The sequence below is a fragment of the Cervus elaphus genome, chromosome 15 (assembly GCF_910594005.1).
Source record: "Cervus elaphus chromosome 15, mCerEla1.1, whole genome shotgun sequence".
Classification (NCBI taxonomy): domain Eukaryota; kingdom Metazoa; phylum Chordata; class Mammalia; order Artiodactyla; family Cervidae; genus Cervus; species Cervus elaphus.
This window is the reverse complement of record NC_057829.1, coordinates 42,143,852-42,162,090: the sequence shown is the minus strand read 5'-3', so window position 1 is coordinate 42,162,090 and position 18,239 is coordinate 42,143,852. Positions and strand designations below refer to the sequence as shown.

General features: G+C 46.9%; 1 protein-coding gene across 1 annotated transcript in view; it reads left to right on the top strand.

Moving 5' to 3' along the window:
• FRMPD2 (FERM and PDZ domain containing 2) overlaps positions 1-18,239 on the top strand; it is a 64,171-nt gene that overhangs the window by 6,236 nt on the left and 39,696 nt on the right. The window contains exons 4-11 of the mRNA XM_043925908.1: positions 926-1,058; positions 1,786-1,873; positions 2,315-2,441; positions 4,509-4,580; positions 6,650-6,824; positions 7,555-7,705; positions 8,376-8,514; positions 14,197-14,349. Of these exons, the coding sequence (XP_043781843.1) occupies positions 926-1,058; positions 1,786-1,873; positions 2,315-2,441; positions 4,509-4,580; positions 6,650-6,824; positions 7,555-7,705; positions 8,376-8,514; positions 14,197-14,349 (1,038 nt within the window). The remainder of the gene's footprint in view (positions 1-925; positions 1,059-1,785; positions 1,874-2,314; positions 2,442-4,508; positions 4,581-6,649; positions 6,825-7,554; positions 7,706-8,375; positions 8,515-14,196; positions 14,350-18,239) is intronic.

Sequence of the window (18,239 nt, the reverse complement as noted above, 5' to 3'; positions counted from 1 at the left end):
CCTTGAGGCCAGGACAGAGCTGGGACTCAGGTGGGGCAAGTGAGGTGCCAGCTGTGTGGCACTGCCCTTTAGCAGGGGGCGTGTTGGAGAATTGAGACCAAGACTAACAGGGAGCCATGTGGGTGGAGGGGAGGGAGCAGCTGGGGAAGCTGCCCACAGTCAGTCAGAAAGTGCCTCTCCCAACCTGTCCTCCTGTTTGGAACTTCTCCCTTGGCATGTAAACATGTTACTCCTGTCCACTGAGCACAGGATTCAGTGGGGACTGAGGGGCTCTTTAATTTGCAAAACACTAGAGCCTGCCATCCATCAGCGTGCATTGTCCCCTGATCAACACTGTGATGATGCTCAGCATTGTCATCAGAAAATTATAAAGTGATTTTGATCACTTATTCAACTCTAAGGGGGGCACTGAGCTAGGTGAGCTACAAGGGTGTGTAAAGCACGCAATGAGGTCGCAGGAGGCAGACAGGCAAGTGAATTTGTTGCAACATGGTGTAATAGAGACATATGTGAGTAAAGTGCTGAGGGGAGGTGATGAGAAGACATTCGTATCAGCAGTAATGGAGAGGGCAGAGGTGGAGAGGATTAGAAGTGGAGACGATGTAGCTCTGAGTCTTGGCAGCACAGGGGCGATCATCAGGGAGACCCTGGCCTGCCAAGGGTCTTGGTGTGAACCAAGGCACAGGAGTGCGTGGGTAGGCAGGTTTTGGGGGGTGGGGGCAATTGACCCATTTCTAGGCTGTGTGGTTGGTGGGCGAGCATGTGGGTGAGTTCACTCTGGTGGCTACTGTGCTCCTTGTTGGACTCCCATCGTGAAGGACAGACCCTTCCACATTGATTTAAACTGATGGCCAGGCTGTATGTCTTTATATAAGTGTTCCCTCTTGACCTTGGGATGTGGATGTGTGATGCACTTGGCCATCAGGTGGAGAGGAGGGCTGTGGAGGAGAGCTCCTCTGGGCAGCGAGACAGAAGCCACCTGCTCAGGAACAGGCTGCATCAAGCGAGCTATGAGAGCCAGGCGGCGTGGGCTCTGGGGTGTCCGCATCGCTGCAGAGGTGGGTACGCCCTGAGCATCCCCTGGGTGGGCTGATGATATCCGCTGTATTGTTTCCTGCTCCTTTCGTTGTTTCATGGCCTGATGTCCATGCTGTGGGCTCAGAGAAAGCCCGGGCAAGCCCCATTCTTCCAGGGTGCCCCTGAAGAGAAGGGACTGAGCTTAGGACTCTGCCTGTGTCCTGAGGAAAGCTTCACTTGGAGATATAATTTAGCTGAGTTATTTATAGCCAACTTAGACTCTTTTTATATTGAGTTTTAACTGTCCGAGTTGATAAAAACAAATTGAAGCAAACATCACCAAAGAAAAATTTTTCCTTTAATTGATTTCTAGGCGGAATGAAAGGAGAAGCAATTTGTAAAGATTATTTTTATTGTTGCTCTAAGTGTGTCGGAAGAATGCCTTTTAGAATAATCTTCAAATCTTCTACTATTCTCTACTTTTCAAATGAATGTGAGATTTGAGAAAGAAAATAATGTTGCTGTCTGTTGACCCTAAAACAAAGTACTCTTTCTTGTTAGGCTTTATCTCTCCCAAACTCCCCCAACCGTCTGTGACTGCTATTTCTGTTTATGTTTTTTGCATGAGGAAACAGAACGTTCAAGTAACTTTGTCAGCATCACACAGCTATCAAGTCGTGATGCTGATATCCGTACCCTAAGTTGCTTAATGCAAGAAAACTGTGTTATTTGCTTCTGCCCGTGCCTTTCACTATGATGTTTGGTTAGTTTCAGAGAGAAGCACAGAGACCCAGAGCTCCCTGGAGCCCGGACTGAACATCTCAGCACATGATCGCTGTAGCATCTCTGTGAACAGGTAGGCAGCAAGGTGTAGAGTGCTGTGAACTTGGTGTGGGATATTGGTGTGGGAGCGGTTGTACCCTGCTTCTTCTCTTTTTGATTATTAATGAGAAGTCTCTTGCTTTTCAAGAAAAACCTGATCCTATTCCACTGGCAGGTGAAGAAGCCACATTTAAGCAGATATGAGCTCAAGGTGATGAGGGGCCTGATGGCAGTTGAGCTGTCAGGGCGTTCTCTCTCCTCTAGGAACCACGTTAGGCTCAGTTTGGAAACAGCGTGCTGTTATGTAGAGACTGTCTATGTTACATAAGCTGCACAACAAACAACCACAAAACACAGTGTTAAAAACAATGACTCATTTAGCTTTTGATTCTGTGTTAGGAATTTAGGCTGTGTTCAGCCTAGAGGGAAGCTGTTTCCACTGTTAATTGTTGCTTCTTCTCTGACTGCTGGCCAGCGCCCTTCCAGTTCAAGTTCCCCCAGATCTTCAGGAAGGCCGACGGCTCAGCTCCGGTTCTGCTCTCCCAGAAAACTCACGGCCGGCAACTCCTTCCCAAAGGGGTTTTTTGCAAAGAAAGGGAAAGGTGAGCAAAAAGGATCGAAGGGCACTTCCACAGGTGGTGTGAGAGAGGAGCCATGACGCTGACACAGCAAATGAAAATGGGCAGGATCCTGCTGAGGGCCAGCCTCCCTGGGCTGAGACTTACAGACTGAAATAATCTTCAACCCTGTAATTCAGGGCAATAGGTGTTATGGAGTGGCCTTGCTATAATCTCTGTAGGATAGGAGGTTGAAGGTTCCGGGTCCCACCATTCAGGAAGTTCACAGCTGTTGATGTGAGGTGAGGACAGAACAAGGGAGGTGGTGAGAGAGCTGACAAGGCCAAACATACTTGGAAGGGGCCTTCTGAGCAGGTGATGTGTGGAAGCAAAGGAATGGGTGGGCTAGTTTGGGAGAGAGATTCTCCAGGCTGGCTGGCACAAGAGCAGGAGAGTTTGCATGAGTGTGGGGAGTTGGGGCTCAAGAGTAGCAGGCCGGCTTGCCCCCCTGGGAAGTCCAGGCTGACAGGCGAGACCATGTCGGGTGGCCCCTGCTCATGGCTCCGGGGACCCGAGACTCCTGGCAGGCAGTCTGGTCTCAGCTGAGGGGCCAGCTTGCTACACCTGTGCTGGAGGGTGAGATCGGGCGTGGTCCCAGGTTGCACCTTCTGCCCCAAACAGCCCTGGTGCCAGCAGTCAGAGCCACTTCCACTGTTTAGATAAAAAGCACCCGTCCCTCCATGTGTGATACTGACATTAGCTGAAAAACTAACCACACAAGGCCACAGTGGCCATGGGGATGGGCACCCCTGGATCTGTGACAAGCACCTCCAGAGCAGGCTGTTCACGAATGAGGCTGTCTCTGCCTGGCTTTCTGTTTGAGCGTTAGGAGCCCTTTGGGAATGTCAGGCCCAGAAGCTCCCAGCAGGCCTTGTCTGCCTGTCTGTCTGTTGCAGAGAGATTTGCTTAATGTGCTCAACTAATTAGGGATGAGTGGAGCCTGGCATAGCCTCAGACATCCTCTCCTGTGTGGCGATGAGCACCATATTCCGCTCCAGCCCCTGCTGCCCTCCAAGACCTCTCTCGGGTCCTCATGAGCTTGGAGGGATGGGGATCGAATGCTTCTATAATATTAGCAACTCTCTCAGGACATGCATTACCCCCTGGCTGCACTTTTGGCCTCTTGAGACAGAAGTCCTATTGGGTACCCATGGGGGACACATTAGAAGGCCCACCTAGGGACTTCCCTGGAGGTCCAGTGGTTAAGACTTCACCTTCCAATGCAGAAGATGCGGGTTTGATCCCTGGTTGGGGAGCTAAGATCCCACATGCCTTGTGGCCAAAAAAGTAAAACATAAAACAGAAACAACATTGTAACAAATTCAATAAAGACTTTAAACATGATCCACATAAAAAAAAATCTTAAAAAAAAAAGGCCTACCCAATCCTGTGACCCACTAGGGTTAGTTTGGGTGAATTTCTTAACCTTTTGGAATCTCCATTTCCTGCAAAAGTGGCTGAGAATGTGCACCCCACATGGTGCACTGGGTGCACCATGATGATGGCTGGGTATAAATAATAATGGCATCAGGGCATTTCCTGGGTCACAAGTGTGCAATGAACATGAAGTACTGTGACACTAAGAATAAATACTCAGGCACACTACCGATTCAACATCCAGAACAAGGTAAAATGTTTACTTTGAATCTAAATCTCAAAGTATTTTTGTTTTCCAAAACTCTTGTTGCATATATTTATACATATAATGTATTGTATAATTTTGAGACATATAAAAGATTATATGATGATGCATGAATTATGACACTTAAAATGAAGTGGACACTCAAATGAAGAGCTAGAACATCACCAAAGCCACACTTACTTGTTTAAGACATCTGCTCTGAGATGCCTAGCCTAGCTAGGGCCTCCGCCCAGTTGATCCCATCTCATTGAAACCTGCTTCCTGCTGGTTTGGGGGAAGGGAACGCTGACAGTGGGTAGGAGGAGGTGAAACTATGGGGGAAGCTCAGTTCTGAAGCTGGGGGTCCAGCCCTGTGGAACTTGACTTTGATTTCTCTTCTTTACCGAGAGTAACTTTGCCTGTTTCCTTAGTTCTCCAGGCCGGAGTTCGCCCTGATGGCTGGAGAGGCCCCGGTGACCTTGTATCTGCCTGGATCAATTGTGGTAACTGCTGGGTTAGACTGAAGGGTGGTGGTGAGCGGCCAGCTGAGCAGTACCCGAGGCTGATCGAGCTCTGAGGGGCTTACCGTCTCCTCCAGGAGCCTGCCAGCCCTTGCCAAGTCACACTGCTACTTCACATCCATCCTTCAGCATCCTCTTCCCCTTTTGGAAGAAACCTCTGTGACTTACCAAGTCCTGCTTGTCTTTCCAGACAAGCTCTGTCTTCATCTCCCTATTTAGTCAGGAAATACTGTTGAAGCATCTAGTAGGTGTCAGGTAACGCTCCACACCCCAGATCTCTTTGATATGAAAAGAGCAGATACTCCTTTTCACATGGAGTTGTGTTCCAGCATTATGCATTTATTTTCTGGAGAGGAAAAGTCAATCTCCCTTCCCTTGGTCTGCTGGCTCAACCCAGGCAGACCTGGATTGGGGGTGAATGACAGGCTGTCCCTCCTGAGGCTCAAGGAAAGAGCTTTGGTGTTGTTAGTCCATTGTGGGTACAGCCACTGGCTGGCTTGCTCTGAGATGTTTGACTGGGACCCTCCCTGAACCAGCCTTCTGGGGAGGAGGGGAGAGATGCTGGATTATATAAGTGGATAGCTGCCCTGAGTGAAGGCTGGCAGAGGTTACAGAGTAGGGAGGGGGAGGGGGAAACTGGAAGGGGCCTGGGGCACTAGGGAACAGAGAAGCTGGCAGCCAAAACCCATTACCAGAGGTGGGCAGGCAGAACCACTGTGAACCCAAGCTCTTTGTGCATGTTCTAATGGGACGTCATTTAGAAAACGTACATTTAAACATGCAATCATTACAAATTTCAAGAGGGCAACTGCAGAGCATTAAACTCAAGCACAGAGCACTTCAAGCACCTTCCATACCCTCCCCCGCCCCTGGCATGAGCACGTGTGTTACACAACAATCCGGTGACACAGGTGCGGATGAGCAGGGACCAGAGTGGCTTAGGGTGTGCCATGTGGTCACCCCTGCCTGGGACCGTGGGGAATCCCACTGTCACAGGATCCCAGTCCAGTGCTGGGGAGTGGAGCTGCCGCTGGGTGTGGGAGGGTCATAGTGCGGTGGCAGGCTTGGTCTCGATGGAACTAAAGCCATCTGCAGTGCCCATCCATGACTGTCTTTTAATGAAGACATTCTGAAGAGGTCTGGGCCAGGCCTCAGGCTAGGCTCTGGGGCACAGGGAATACTCAGCCCTCATCCTTAGAAAGCAGGGACCCTGAGCACTAAGAACCAGGGCAGCAGAGAAGGGAGTGGGTGGCTCAGTCCTCCAGGTTGCAGACGAGAGGTCCTGAGCCTGACCTGGAAATCTGGTGGGAACTTGCATGAGAGGATGGAGGGGAAGGGCGCTGGGCGCAGTGGGCAGTGTGTGCAGAGATGTGGCAGACCAGCTTCTGTGGAGCGGACTGATGGGCTGTTCTGAGTGGCTCGGTGGAGGTGGCAGTGGTCGGGGTGGGGCTACAAGGGGCAGATGCATCTGGAATTAATCTGAGCAGGGTCAGGGACAGAAGGCAGACGCTGCTCCACATCTTTGGATGTGCCTCTGCTGATCAATTTCTCAGTTCACAGTAATCTGCTAAGCTCTAGCCCTCTCTCCTCCTTGGACAGGTGCCCACCCAAGTTCTCTCTGTTGTGCTCTGTGATGACCTGGGGTCAGAATTGCACTGTTCACTACTCTGGGGGTATATGGTTCACCGTTGTGGCCCTGAGCAGTCCTCTTGGGAAGTGGAGCCCCAGGGATTTTTGCAGGGGAGAGACATCTGCTGCCTGAGGCCCCCCCACCCCCGCCAACCTTCCTGGCCCCTGCAGAGCCTGGCCAAGAGCAGGGATTTGAGTCCAGTTCCGCCTTTTACTAACTGTACAACTCTGGGCTGGTCCCTTACAGTCTCTGAACCTTGCTTCTCATCTGCTGAACAGGAATCATAAACAGACTCATCTCTTAGGTTGTTTGTCAGTTGAATGAGAAAATACACATAAAGCGGTTAGCACAGTAGCTAGCCCATGGTAAAGACTCCATGTCTTTGAGTTATTGTTACGGTTTATACTGTTCTTGTTTTTAGACCAAAAAAGCCAAGTCGTACTTGGCTCTCAGGGGCCTCCGTGTGGTGCTGCTGAGCGGGCAGTGCCTGGAGGTGAAATGTGACGTCACGTCGACAGTGGGAGCTGTCTTCAGTGCCATTGTATCCTTTGCCAACCTTGGGGAGCTCACCTACTTTGGCTTGGCTTACATGAAGGGTAAGTGGCTCCCAGGTAGCCCACAGCTGCCCTGATGCCTCAGGTAACCCTGGTGTCTAGGTGTGCGTGTGATATGTGTGCTCAGTCACACATTTGTGTCCGACTCTTTGTGACTTCATGGACTGTAGCCCACCAGGCTCCTCTGTCCATGGAATTTTCCAGGCAAGAGTATTGGAGCAGGTTGCCATTTCCTACTCCAGAGGGTCTTCCTGACCCAGGGATTGAACCCTAGTCTCCTGTATTGGCAGGTAGATTCTTTACCACTGTGCCACCTGGGAAGCCCAATGTCTAGGTCCCCGAGTTCTAGTCCTTCTAACAAAACTGCTTGAGACTAGGACGCAGCACCTTGTACACCTAGATACAGAGCACTTGGCCCATGACAGAAATGGAATAAATACTCAGTTCTGTGTTTTTTAATTTTATTTTTATAAAGCGGTCACTGGGAGGCAGATGATAAGCGATATCTCCTCTAAGATAAATATTCATATTTTCTCTTCTGGGTGCTAAGTTTCTTTTCACTGACACTTTCATCTTTGCTCCCTCTTCTTGGCCCCTCATGGGCCTGACAAAGATCCTGGGGCACTAGGAATCCAGACAACTTGCTTCCTGCTCTCTCCTACACTCAGTCGGCTCTTGTCTCACTCTTTGAGCAGAGCTCAGGGCTGTGAGTTTGATGCGTGGTGCTTGCCCGACTGCTTTTCCCTCTAAACACTCTCTACTTCCATTTCAGGTAAAGAGTTCTTTTTCTTGGATGCTGAAACCAGGTTGTGCAAAATAGCCCCTGAAGGCTGGAGTGAGCAGCCCCAGAAGAAGAGCTCCCCAAATAACTTTGTGCTCTTTCTAAGGATAAAGTTCTTCGTGAGTCACTATGGGCTGCTCCAGTGAGTGCTGCAAACTTCTTGGTTTATTCCCTGGGCGTTTATGTCTGTCCAGGCTGACATTAGAGATAATGGGTAGGCAATGCTTGGCAAATTAATGTGTGTACACATTACAACAGTTATTGTATCTGGTCTTCTTTTTACTGGATTCCAATATGACAGAAAAGGGGAAAAGGTAAGTGTTTGGGGACAAGCCCTGGTCAAAATGAAAACTTTACCCTTTTGTTTCAAACACATGCCAGTCAAGGTCAAGTTCTCTCTCCCCTGACCCCAACATGCCCCACCTCCCGGCAGCTCAGTGATGAGGATGGGAGGAGAGGGTCACTGCTTTGGGACTGGATCACTTTCTCTGTTCCTTTGCTTATTAGACATACCATCTGACTAAGTATTGGTTTTCTTACTTGAGCCACAAGAACAAACATCTCCAGGGTATTGTGGGAAGTGAGTAACCCTGTGTCATGGACACAGAAAAGCCCTCAACGAGTGACAGGAGGCATGGTGTGGATAAACACGATCACCCTTGTGTTACTGGTACTGCCCTCTGGGTTCCTGCTGACTTGTAACCCATCTTCTCTCCTTTTTCTGCTTCACAGACTGAGGAAACCCTCTGAGTTTAGTGTTCTCCTTTGCTTTCAGCCTTCCAGTAACCTTTATTCCTGCATCTCTTTGGCAGGCACAGCTGGACAAGGCATCAATTTTACCTGCAACTTCGGAAAGACATCCTGGAGGAGAAGCTGTATTGCAATGATGAGACTCTGTTGCAGCTGGGGGTCCTTGCCCTGCAGGCTGAATTTGGCAGTTATCCAGAGGAGGTAGGGGTGGAGATCAGGGGCCCTTGGGTGGGTCACTGGAGAAGCAGTTATGGGACAGTGGGGAACTGTTGTAAATGTGAAGACTGAGCCTGTGTTCTTAGTACCTACCACTGAGATTGGGGTAAACTGCATCCATCCATCCATCCATCCATCCATCCATCCATTCACCTATCCATCCAACAAATATCCATCAAGTGTTCTTTGCTAAGCTCTGGGGGATACAAAAATGAACAGGTCAAGTTTATACATTGTAAGGTAGTTCTAATCTAAAGTCTTGCCTACAGCCAGTAATGTACTAATTTATTGAGCTCATCTCACTGGCTTTCAGATGTTTTGTGCCATGACCCCAATTAAAAAAAGAAACAAACATTATAACTCAACCTGTTTACATGTATCCATGTAACAGAAGCGAGGCAAAAGTTTAGGAAATAAGATGCACTTATGTGATACATATTGGTATTTCCTGTTCTATTCTAGTTAATTTATAAATGCTGGTTATGAACCACTCACAGGTCACCAATGGATTTCAGGCAGCAGTTTGAAAAACATTTTTCAGGCTTCACCAATATCTTGCTCTCTTCCCAGCACATCTTCAGAAGTTGCCTCTATGTCTGGAGCCTTCTAAGTCCCTCTTTATCCCCTTGCATTTTTCACCGTCTGGCATGGAGTATCCATTTCCTTATCAGTCTTTCTATCAGTCTCTCCATTAGAATGGAATCCACCAGACGGTAAAGATTTTGTCTGTTTTGTTCTGCCATTTCCCTCACGCCAAAGCAGAGCCTCAAATATGGGGAGTTTGCTCAAGAGCAACTTATCTAAGGAGTGGGTGGATGAACTGAGTACAGGCTCTTGGCTGGATAACACTGTGGATAGAAGTCATCCATCAGGAAAGTCAGCAACTTAATGTCAGGGAAATGTAGTTCAGTTCCCAACACCCTACCCTTCTCTGACCCTCACTTCCCTGCTCCCACTTCATCTACAGGGACTGAGACTTCACTTTCTTCTCTTGGCATGTCCCCACCCTAACCCCTGCCTGGGCAGGAAGTCTCCCAGGGCCAGCCTAGCCCACATAACCCCTCCCTGCCCCTTTGACAAAACTCCAGGCCTATCACTGCTTGGAGCTCCTTTGTGTCTCCTCGCCTCCAGAGCTGGAGTCCTAACCATGCCTGGGCTGCTCACTCCTGCCCTTGTGCTGCTACCTTGAGGGGGTCTTGGGAGGAGAATGGCCCAGGCACATGGAGGGTGCTGTAAACCAGGGGTGCCCTGGCGAATCAGTCACCATCCTTGTTGCAGCCTCTAGTCCAGCCCTGTGATGGCTCCTACAGACAGGGAAGTGTGGCCTCCCAGGGCAGTGTTGGGCTGACCTTAGCAGGCTCTATAGATCGAAGGAGTTTTTGAGTCCGACGGAATGAGGTCCAAACCCTGCGTCTTTTGTTAAGTCGCCACGCGGCATTAGACATTATTTCTCTGTCTCAGCTCTTTATCTGCAAAATGGAAATAAGAGATAAGAGTAGGTCAGAACCACTGTCAGGGTGGAAGGTGGTGATGTGTGTCCAAGGCCCTGCACATCGCAACTGCTGTTTGCAAGTTTTCCTGCCCCCACTCCAGACTCAGGAGTGCTCTGCTGGAAAACAAAGACTAACTTTCAGTCTATAGATTCAAACATACAATTTTTAACCTGATACCCTAACTTAATGCTGAGAGTTGACAGAAACAGCAGGCCAGGTCCACTGAGGGCAGTTGGGAGCACATAGGCCCAGACCCTTCTACACTTTCTGCAATCCAGGCCCAGACCTGACTCTAGGCACCCCATTCTGGTGACCCCTTATGCCCACCATGTGCCCAGTTTCTGACTGGCCTCACCTAGTTTCTGCCTCAGCCTGGATCTCATCCTTCACCTTCAGCTTCTGATTCAGATCCTGTCTCACCTCCACCTCAGCATCGGCTCTGGCCACCAGTGTGGTTCCTAGATATTCTCTGCTGCCCCCATGTGGCCCCTAGAGGCAGGCCTCTTCCCTTTCTTGCACGTGTGTGTGTGTGTGTGTGTGTGTGTGTGTGTGTGTGTGTGTGTGTGAAAGCAGCAGATTACACATACCCATTCATTTGAGCGTCTACTCGTTCAACCCTAGTTTATGGAGGGCTTGCTCCTTGCTTGCATCATCTAAGCCTGAGTCAACCCTGCAAAGTTGGTGTTATTTCCATTGCATTTTATTTTAAAAATTTTAAAAATAATTTTATTTATTTATTTCTTTGTTTTTGGCTCTCCTGAGTCTTAGATGCTGGGGAGGCTTTTCTCTAGTTGTGGTGAGTAGGGGTTACTCTCTAGTTGAAGTGCACAGGTTTCTCATCGTGGTGGCTTTTCTTGATGGGCTCTGGGGTGCAAGGGCTCCAGTAGTTTTGGCATGTGGTCTCAGTAGTTGCGGCTCCCGGGGTCTAGAGCACAGGCTCAATAGTTGTAGTGCACGAGCTTAGTTGCTCCGAGGCATGTAGGATCTTCCTGGATCAGGGATCGAAACTGTGTCTTTGGCATTGGCAGGCAGATTGAAGAATTGTGCCTCTGTGAGGTTAGGCAAGCTAGTGAGAGCACCGTTGGGACTCATTTCTAGGGCCTTGCTATACTATGTGCCAGGCACTGCGGTGGGCACATTAAAAGGCATAAGGAGGTCTCAGAGTGCAGGCCTCTCCCTATATCTGGGTCACTGAGTGGGCAGGAGGAGGAGGCTGGCCCATCCAGAGCTGCAAGGATTTCACGGCAGCCTTAAGTTAATGGGCCTCGAGCCTGGGCAGCGCTGCCAGTCAGATCCAGGAAGGAACCTCGTGTGCCCTTCTAAGGGGTGGATATTTTGTCTGATAAATGGTTATGGTGCTGGGGAAAGAAACATGATTTGGAAACCACTGCAATGAAAGACTGGAGGCACTGATGAATTCTAAGCTGGGAAGTAAGTAACATGATTACATTTGCATTTTAAAAAGGGAGACAAAGACAGTTTGGTACAAAAATAAATCTCCTTAATCACATCATTGCAGCAGAACAAATTTCCTCTGGGTGCATTCTCTTCCAGCCTTTGATCACACACGGGGATTTTATGCAGTTGTAAACATTGCCACATTTGATTTGCATTCAGCTTTCTCACTCAATAGTATGTCTTCCCCTGGCCTTCCTAATGAGCTTTTGGGATAACCACATGGTATGCCTCACTAGGGCCAGAACTTGGCTTTCTTATTTGTTTTCTCACTCGTGGGCATCACCTAGAGGCGCCATGGAAGTGCTCATAACTACTACTATTATTATTCCAGTTGCTTCTAATTTTTCTTTTCAAAATAAATGACAAAGAAAGAAATACTTGTGCTGGAGCTTTTTTAATTTCATGCTGACTTCTGTTGATCTGACTTCTCTAGTTTTAGCAAAGGGATGCTGGGTCAATGGTCCTAAATTAAAAAAAAAAATTTAATGTCCTTAACAATTTAAAAAAATGTTTAATAGACTTTTGTTTTAGAACAGTTTGAGGCTCATAGCAAAATTGGGTGGAAAATGCAGAGATTTCCTATATGCCCTTTTGCCTCCACATATGCTTCCCCCACTATCATTGTCCTCCACTATCACTGTCTCCTACTATCAATTGCAATTTATTGCAACTGATAAGCCTACACATTGATGTATCCTTATCTTCCAGAGTTCACAGTTAATATTAGAGTTCGCTCTTAGTGTTGTACATTCTATATGTTTGAACAAATTTATAATGACAGGTATCTACTCTTACAGAATCATACAGAATAGTGGCTTTTTTTTTTTTTTTGGCCACACCACGTGGTTTACAGTATCTTAGATCCTCTACCAGGGACTGAACCTGGGCCCTGTCAGTGGCCTAAGCACTGGACCACCAGGGAATTCCCTAGAGTAGTTTCGTTGCCTTGAAACTCCTCTGTGCTCCACCCTCCTCCTCCCCTACCCCTGGCAACTGCTAATCTTTTTACTGTCTCTATAGTTCTGCCATTTCCAAAACGTCATATAGTTGGAATCATATAGTATGTAGCCTTTTCAAACTGGCTTCTTTCACTTAGTAATATGCATGTAAGTTTCCTCCATGTCTTTTCAGCTTGATAACTTATTTCTTTTTAGTGCTGAATAATATTCCATTGTCTGGATGTACCAGAGTTTATTTATTCATTCACCAACTGAAGGACCTCTTTTGCTTCAAAATTTTGGCAACTATGGATGAAGCTGTTGTAAACACCCATGTGCAGGTTTCTGTGTGCACATACATTTCCACCTCCTTTGGGTAAATACCAAAGAGATGATAGCTGGATTATATGGTACAAATATGTTTAGTTCCATAAAAAATTGAAGAACTGTCTTCCCAAAGAGGCTTAACCATTTGGCACTCCCACCAGTAATTGAATGAGTTCCTGCTCTTCCACATTTTTGCCAGCATTTGGTGTCAGTTTCTGGATTGGGGCCATTCTAATAGCATTCTGAATGCTTTATTGTGTACTGGATTACCAAGCAATTTCTTCCACTTAGTGTCTCTGAGCTGAGCTCAGAACTGGCATGGGCCAGCCCTAGGCTGGAGGATTCTGTCTCCAGCCACATGGGGACTCCTGTGCCAGACCAGGAACATGGGGATGTAGTGGGTGCTGTGCTGTTCCCGTCAGACCCCCTCATCAGACCAACATGCCCATTCCCAGCCCCGAGAAGGCCAGATGCTCCCAGTGGCCAGTTGTTCCCAGTTTCCAGTTGTCTCCCTCATGGACAGTTGTCCTCAGCTTGCGTCTTGCCCAAGATTAGGCTGGCATTGGCTTCCTGAGACTAGATGGGCTGATTCAGGAATACCAGGGAAGGGTCAGCTTCTCTATCTGCCAAGCTCTACCTTCCTCATTCCTTACTGTGAACCCTGAGACCACCCCCCCAAAATGTCTGTGTACCTCTCCGTGCCCCAGAGTCCATACCAGGGAACTCAGTGTTGGGCAGTGAGTGATGATGAACCATAATGATCTTCCTGCAGCAGCTAGTGGGGCTGAAGCCTCAGGTTTCCAAAAGAGTAGATGATGAAAGCTCAGGCCTGGGGCGGGCTGTTGGTGTCAGATCTTCTCTTGTTTGGGGGACAACTTCTTGAACACCTTGTTATGAAGAGAAAGTGCCATAGACAAGGCCTCCCTTGTGAGAGGGGACAGTATACTGGTAGCACATACAAATAAAAATACTAAATAAGTATATAAAAACAAAGCTTTAGAGCCAAGATTTCACTGTGCCATTTAGGAAGTGGCGTCACATTGTGGAATGGGTGAGGGCTTTGTTTCTGTCACTTCCAAATGGTGTGAACTTAGCCATGTTAAATGACTTTCTTTCTTGTTCATTTGGCTCATCTTGGCAATGACAATAATAATACTGTCCTCTTACGATTACCTTGAAGATAGAAAGAGCTAATATGTTCTGGGGATCTCCTGGCATACAAAAGGGGGTCAAAAACAAGTGGCTTCTTTCCTCTTTCCCTTCTGTTTCTGTTATATGGTTTGGCTCAACCTCTAATATGGTAAAATATGATATCCCAGTTGGCACTTCAAAAGAGCATCTTTTCCCTGGGGCTCTAACTGAGTTGTGACTGCAGACAAGCTTATGTTCTGCTCAGAGTCTTATAGAAGGTGTCTTGGCTGTATCCCTTTTCTTCTGCATCTTTCCAGCAGGTAGAGAACAAAGCCTATTTTCGAGTTGAAGATTATATCCCTGCAAGTCTCATTGAGAGGATGACGGCTCTCCGGGTCCAAGTGGAAGTCTCAGAGATGCACCGTTTGAGTCCTGTGCTTTGGGGAGAGGATGCTGAGTTGGAGTTCTTGAGGGTGAGGCCTTTGGACTCTTGAGAGGGCACATAGTCAGCAATACCTTCCAGAGATTTCTCTGGGGCTAGATGTGCTCAGACCCACAGGGAGGTACAAGCACAGGACTTGAGACTTTTGGAAGCAGATGGCATTGGAAATGATCCCCCAAATGAGTAGGATTTATTGGGCCAGGGTGGGTATGGCAGGCCCTTTCTTCAACCTTGGATCTCACACAGCCAATGTTCTGTGAGTGGGGGTAGGCCACGTTTCTCACAGAGACACTTTTGACATCTGAAGTACAAACTTGAGTGTGAGCCAAAAGCAAAGTCTCTTCTGTTTGTGGGTGCACAGAGCCTCCAATGAATAGCTTTTGCTCAGTTCACAACTTAACACCCGCAGTGGACCAGGCACTACAGGAAACAGAGGCAGGAAGGATGTGCTTTCTGCCTCTGGGGAGTTCAAGTTTTGTAGAGAAGACAGAAGGGGACCCAGAGGCTTGCAGCGCTGTGATAGCTGATAGCTGCCCAATGAGAAGGGTGACAGTACCAGTTACTCTACTTCAGGATGCGAGGGGCTGGCCGCTCTGCCTGCGCAGATAGAGCTGGGGGTGGGGCAGAGACATGTGGGAGGAGGCCGCCTAGCATCCCCAGGGTGATGTACCTGGTGGGGCTTCTAGAGCTGGGGAACAGTTTCAAAAGGGAACTCCAGGGTTTTTATTTCTTTTTACAATGTCTCCTGGGACAAAAATATTCTGTGTTTTCTAGCCTTTGATAGAGATAGTCTTTCGAAAGCAGAACTGCTGAGGTGAGGGCTATCCTTTTTTTTGGTCAGTCACTTGGAACTTTCTGCAGCCCCTCGTACAGTATAAACACTTGAGTGTTTCATTTGAGCAGCTCTGGCAGAAAGGCGCTCAGTGTGTCCCCTAATCCAGCCTTTGTTCCGGTTCCTTGCTAAGTGGATGCAGCATTCCCAGGACAATAAACAAGTGAGGACTTCAAAGCCATGAGCACACCTCTGATGGAGAGAGGCTGCAGGACCACAGAGCCAGCAGAGAGGCCAAGGATTTGGGTCTGCAGGCCTCTGCACAGGCCCTGGCTTACTGTGCCTGGCTCATTGTGTCCCTTCTTCCTCCCACTGAAGGATGACCAGTAGTTGTAAAGGAAGCCACCAACTCAAGGAAAAGTGTGGGGACTTTTTTGGGGGGATATCTTTTTCAAATTAAAGTAGTTGATTTACAATACTCCATTAGTTTCAGGTATATACAGCAAAGTGATATATATATATATATATATATATATATATATATATATATATATGTAAATGGCAGCCCACTCCAGTATTCTTGCTGGGATAATCCCATGGACAGAGGAGCCTGGTGGGCTACAGTCCATGGGGTTGCAAAGACTCAGACATGTCTGAGTGACTAACACACACACACACACACACACACACATACACACACATGCAAATAGGCTTTCCTGGTGCCTCAGACAGTAAAGAATCTGTCTGCAATGCAGGAGACCTGGGTTGGACCCTGGGATCACAAAGATCCTCTGGAGAAGGGAATGGGTATCCACCCCTGTATACTAGCCTGGAGAATTTCATGGACAGAGAAGCCTGTAGGGCTGCAGTCCATGGGGTTGCAGAGTCAGACACAACTAAGTGAATAACACATTCACTTTTCACTTCATTCTTCCCCATTGAGACAGTACAATCAATTTGTATATATTCATCCTTCCCTCTGTCATCTTTGCATTCACATGTGTACATGCATTTATGTTTAAAATTGGATTTATATTATATAGTCAGTTTTGTGGGCTGTTTTTAAATCTCATCTCACTAAAATTTTGAAACTTTCTTTTGAATCAACACATGAGGTACCCCAAATTTTTTCTCAGTATCCTGTTGTTTGGCACATAAATTATTTTAAATATGAGGCTATTTTAAACAACACTGAGATTCATATTTTTTTCTGCATATGTCTTTAACTGCATTTCTGCTTAGTTTCTTAAGGACAGACTCTCATGAGTAGAATCACAGGGTGACAGGTTAGAAACATTTTATACATTGTTGGCATATATTGCTGACAGTCTACATCACAGATATTTCTGTTCATTTCTTGTCCCCTCTTCTAGGTTGTAAATGTCCAGAGGGCCTTGGATCCCCAGAACTCAGCACAGAGATGAGTTACTCCAATAAACATTTACTGGATTATTTAATTATAGCTCCTTGTGGCTCCCTTTTCCATTATCAGATGACACCTATTGGCCTATGCTTCACTGATGACTAATTCTGCCAGTTCATCAGATTTGGCGGAAGTCCAGTTTGGGTACCGCTGATGGCAAGATTCACACCTATATTAGCATATTAATCTCAGAACAACTTGTTCAAGGTTAAATCAGTGTTTTCCAAACTTCTTCAACCATGGAGCCATTTTTTCCACGTAACTAGGGATTGCCATATGCTGTTAAAATATTTTCCTTTTGTTGTTGAAGTCATACTAATTGTACCTTCTATTTTTTCCCACTTGGCATTATAACCTATGCATTCCCCAGATAAATACAAATGTTTTGTAAATATCCTTTGTAAAGCTTGCCCAATAATCCCTTTTAAGGTAGTACTTTTGTGTTTAGCCGCTCAGTCGTGTACTACTCTTTGTGACTTTATGGACTGTAGCCCACCAGTTTCCTCCATCCAAGGGATTTTCCGAGCAAGAATACTGGAGTGGGTTGCCATTTCCTTCTCCAGGGGATCTTCCAGACCCAGAGATCAAACCGACATCTCTTACATCTCCTGCACTGCAGGCAGATTCTTTACCTTTGAGCCACCAGCTTCCCTTACCTTTAGGTGATACCTTTTTAGGTAGTACCCCATAGGTGGTGGTTTAGTCACTAAGTCATGTTCGACTCTTGCGACCCCATGGACTGTAGCTAGCTAGCCAGGTTCCTCTGCCCATGGGATTCTCCAGACAAGAATACTGGAGTGGGCTGCCATTTCCTTCTCCAAGTACTCTATAAGGTGGTGCCTTTAGGAACATTTATTCCAAGGAACTAGTTTTCTCAACCCAACTCTGGAAGTCTGCACCAAACATCACTCTGATCAAAGGGTTTTGACCTTGATCATTTGGTATATTTTCTTAGGACAGATTCCCAGAAGTGCAATGATAGGGTCAAAGGAGGGAAAGCCTAGGAAGCTGAAGGTTTTCTACAAACAAGAGGCAGGCGAAAGAGATTGGATAGGGAAGTCTGTCCCAGGAAAGCCCTGTAGGGTCCTGCTCTGTTACAGAATGGCACTGAACCATTTCAAGAATTTTGTGGCTCCAAGTACTTCAATATCATATCCCTTTCTATATAATTAAAAAATTAAAAGTTAAAATAAATACTAGACAATTAAAAAAATAAAAGAAAGTCTAATAGAAGCTAATCTATTGATGAATAGAATCTTCTATTGATGATGAATATTCAATAGAATTCTATTCTATTGAATATTCTACTCTGATTCATCATCTAATGATGACTGTTTTAGTGCTTTAATTTTTTTTTTTTAAGAAATAACACATCAAATTCTTTAAAAGAATTTACCCAATTGTTTTGGATTGGCCCTGCTTTGTCATACTTTAAGTACATGCGTAGTCTGGCCATCGGATATTTCAGCACTAATGTCCAATAAATACTGTTTTAGATGATGATGATAGTGACAATGCCCGGGTCTTTCCAAAGTTAAAAGAACCAGTGAGACTCAGGGTCCAGAAATGTAATCAAGATCATGCAAATAGCTGTAGGTTTTGTAGGCAATGTGACTTATCTGCACAGATTACTTATCAGTACAGGGAGAAAAGACAGAAAGGACCCTGAGAAAGGAGCTCTCCAAAGCCATAATTTGTCCTCATTTTTGTGACCTGACCTGAGGAT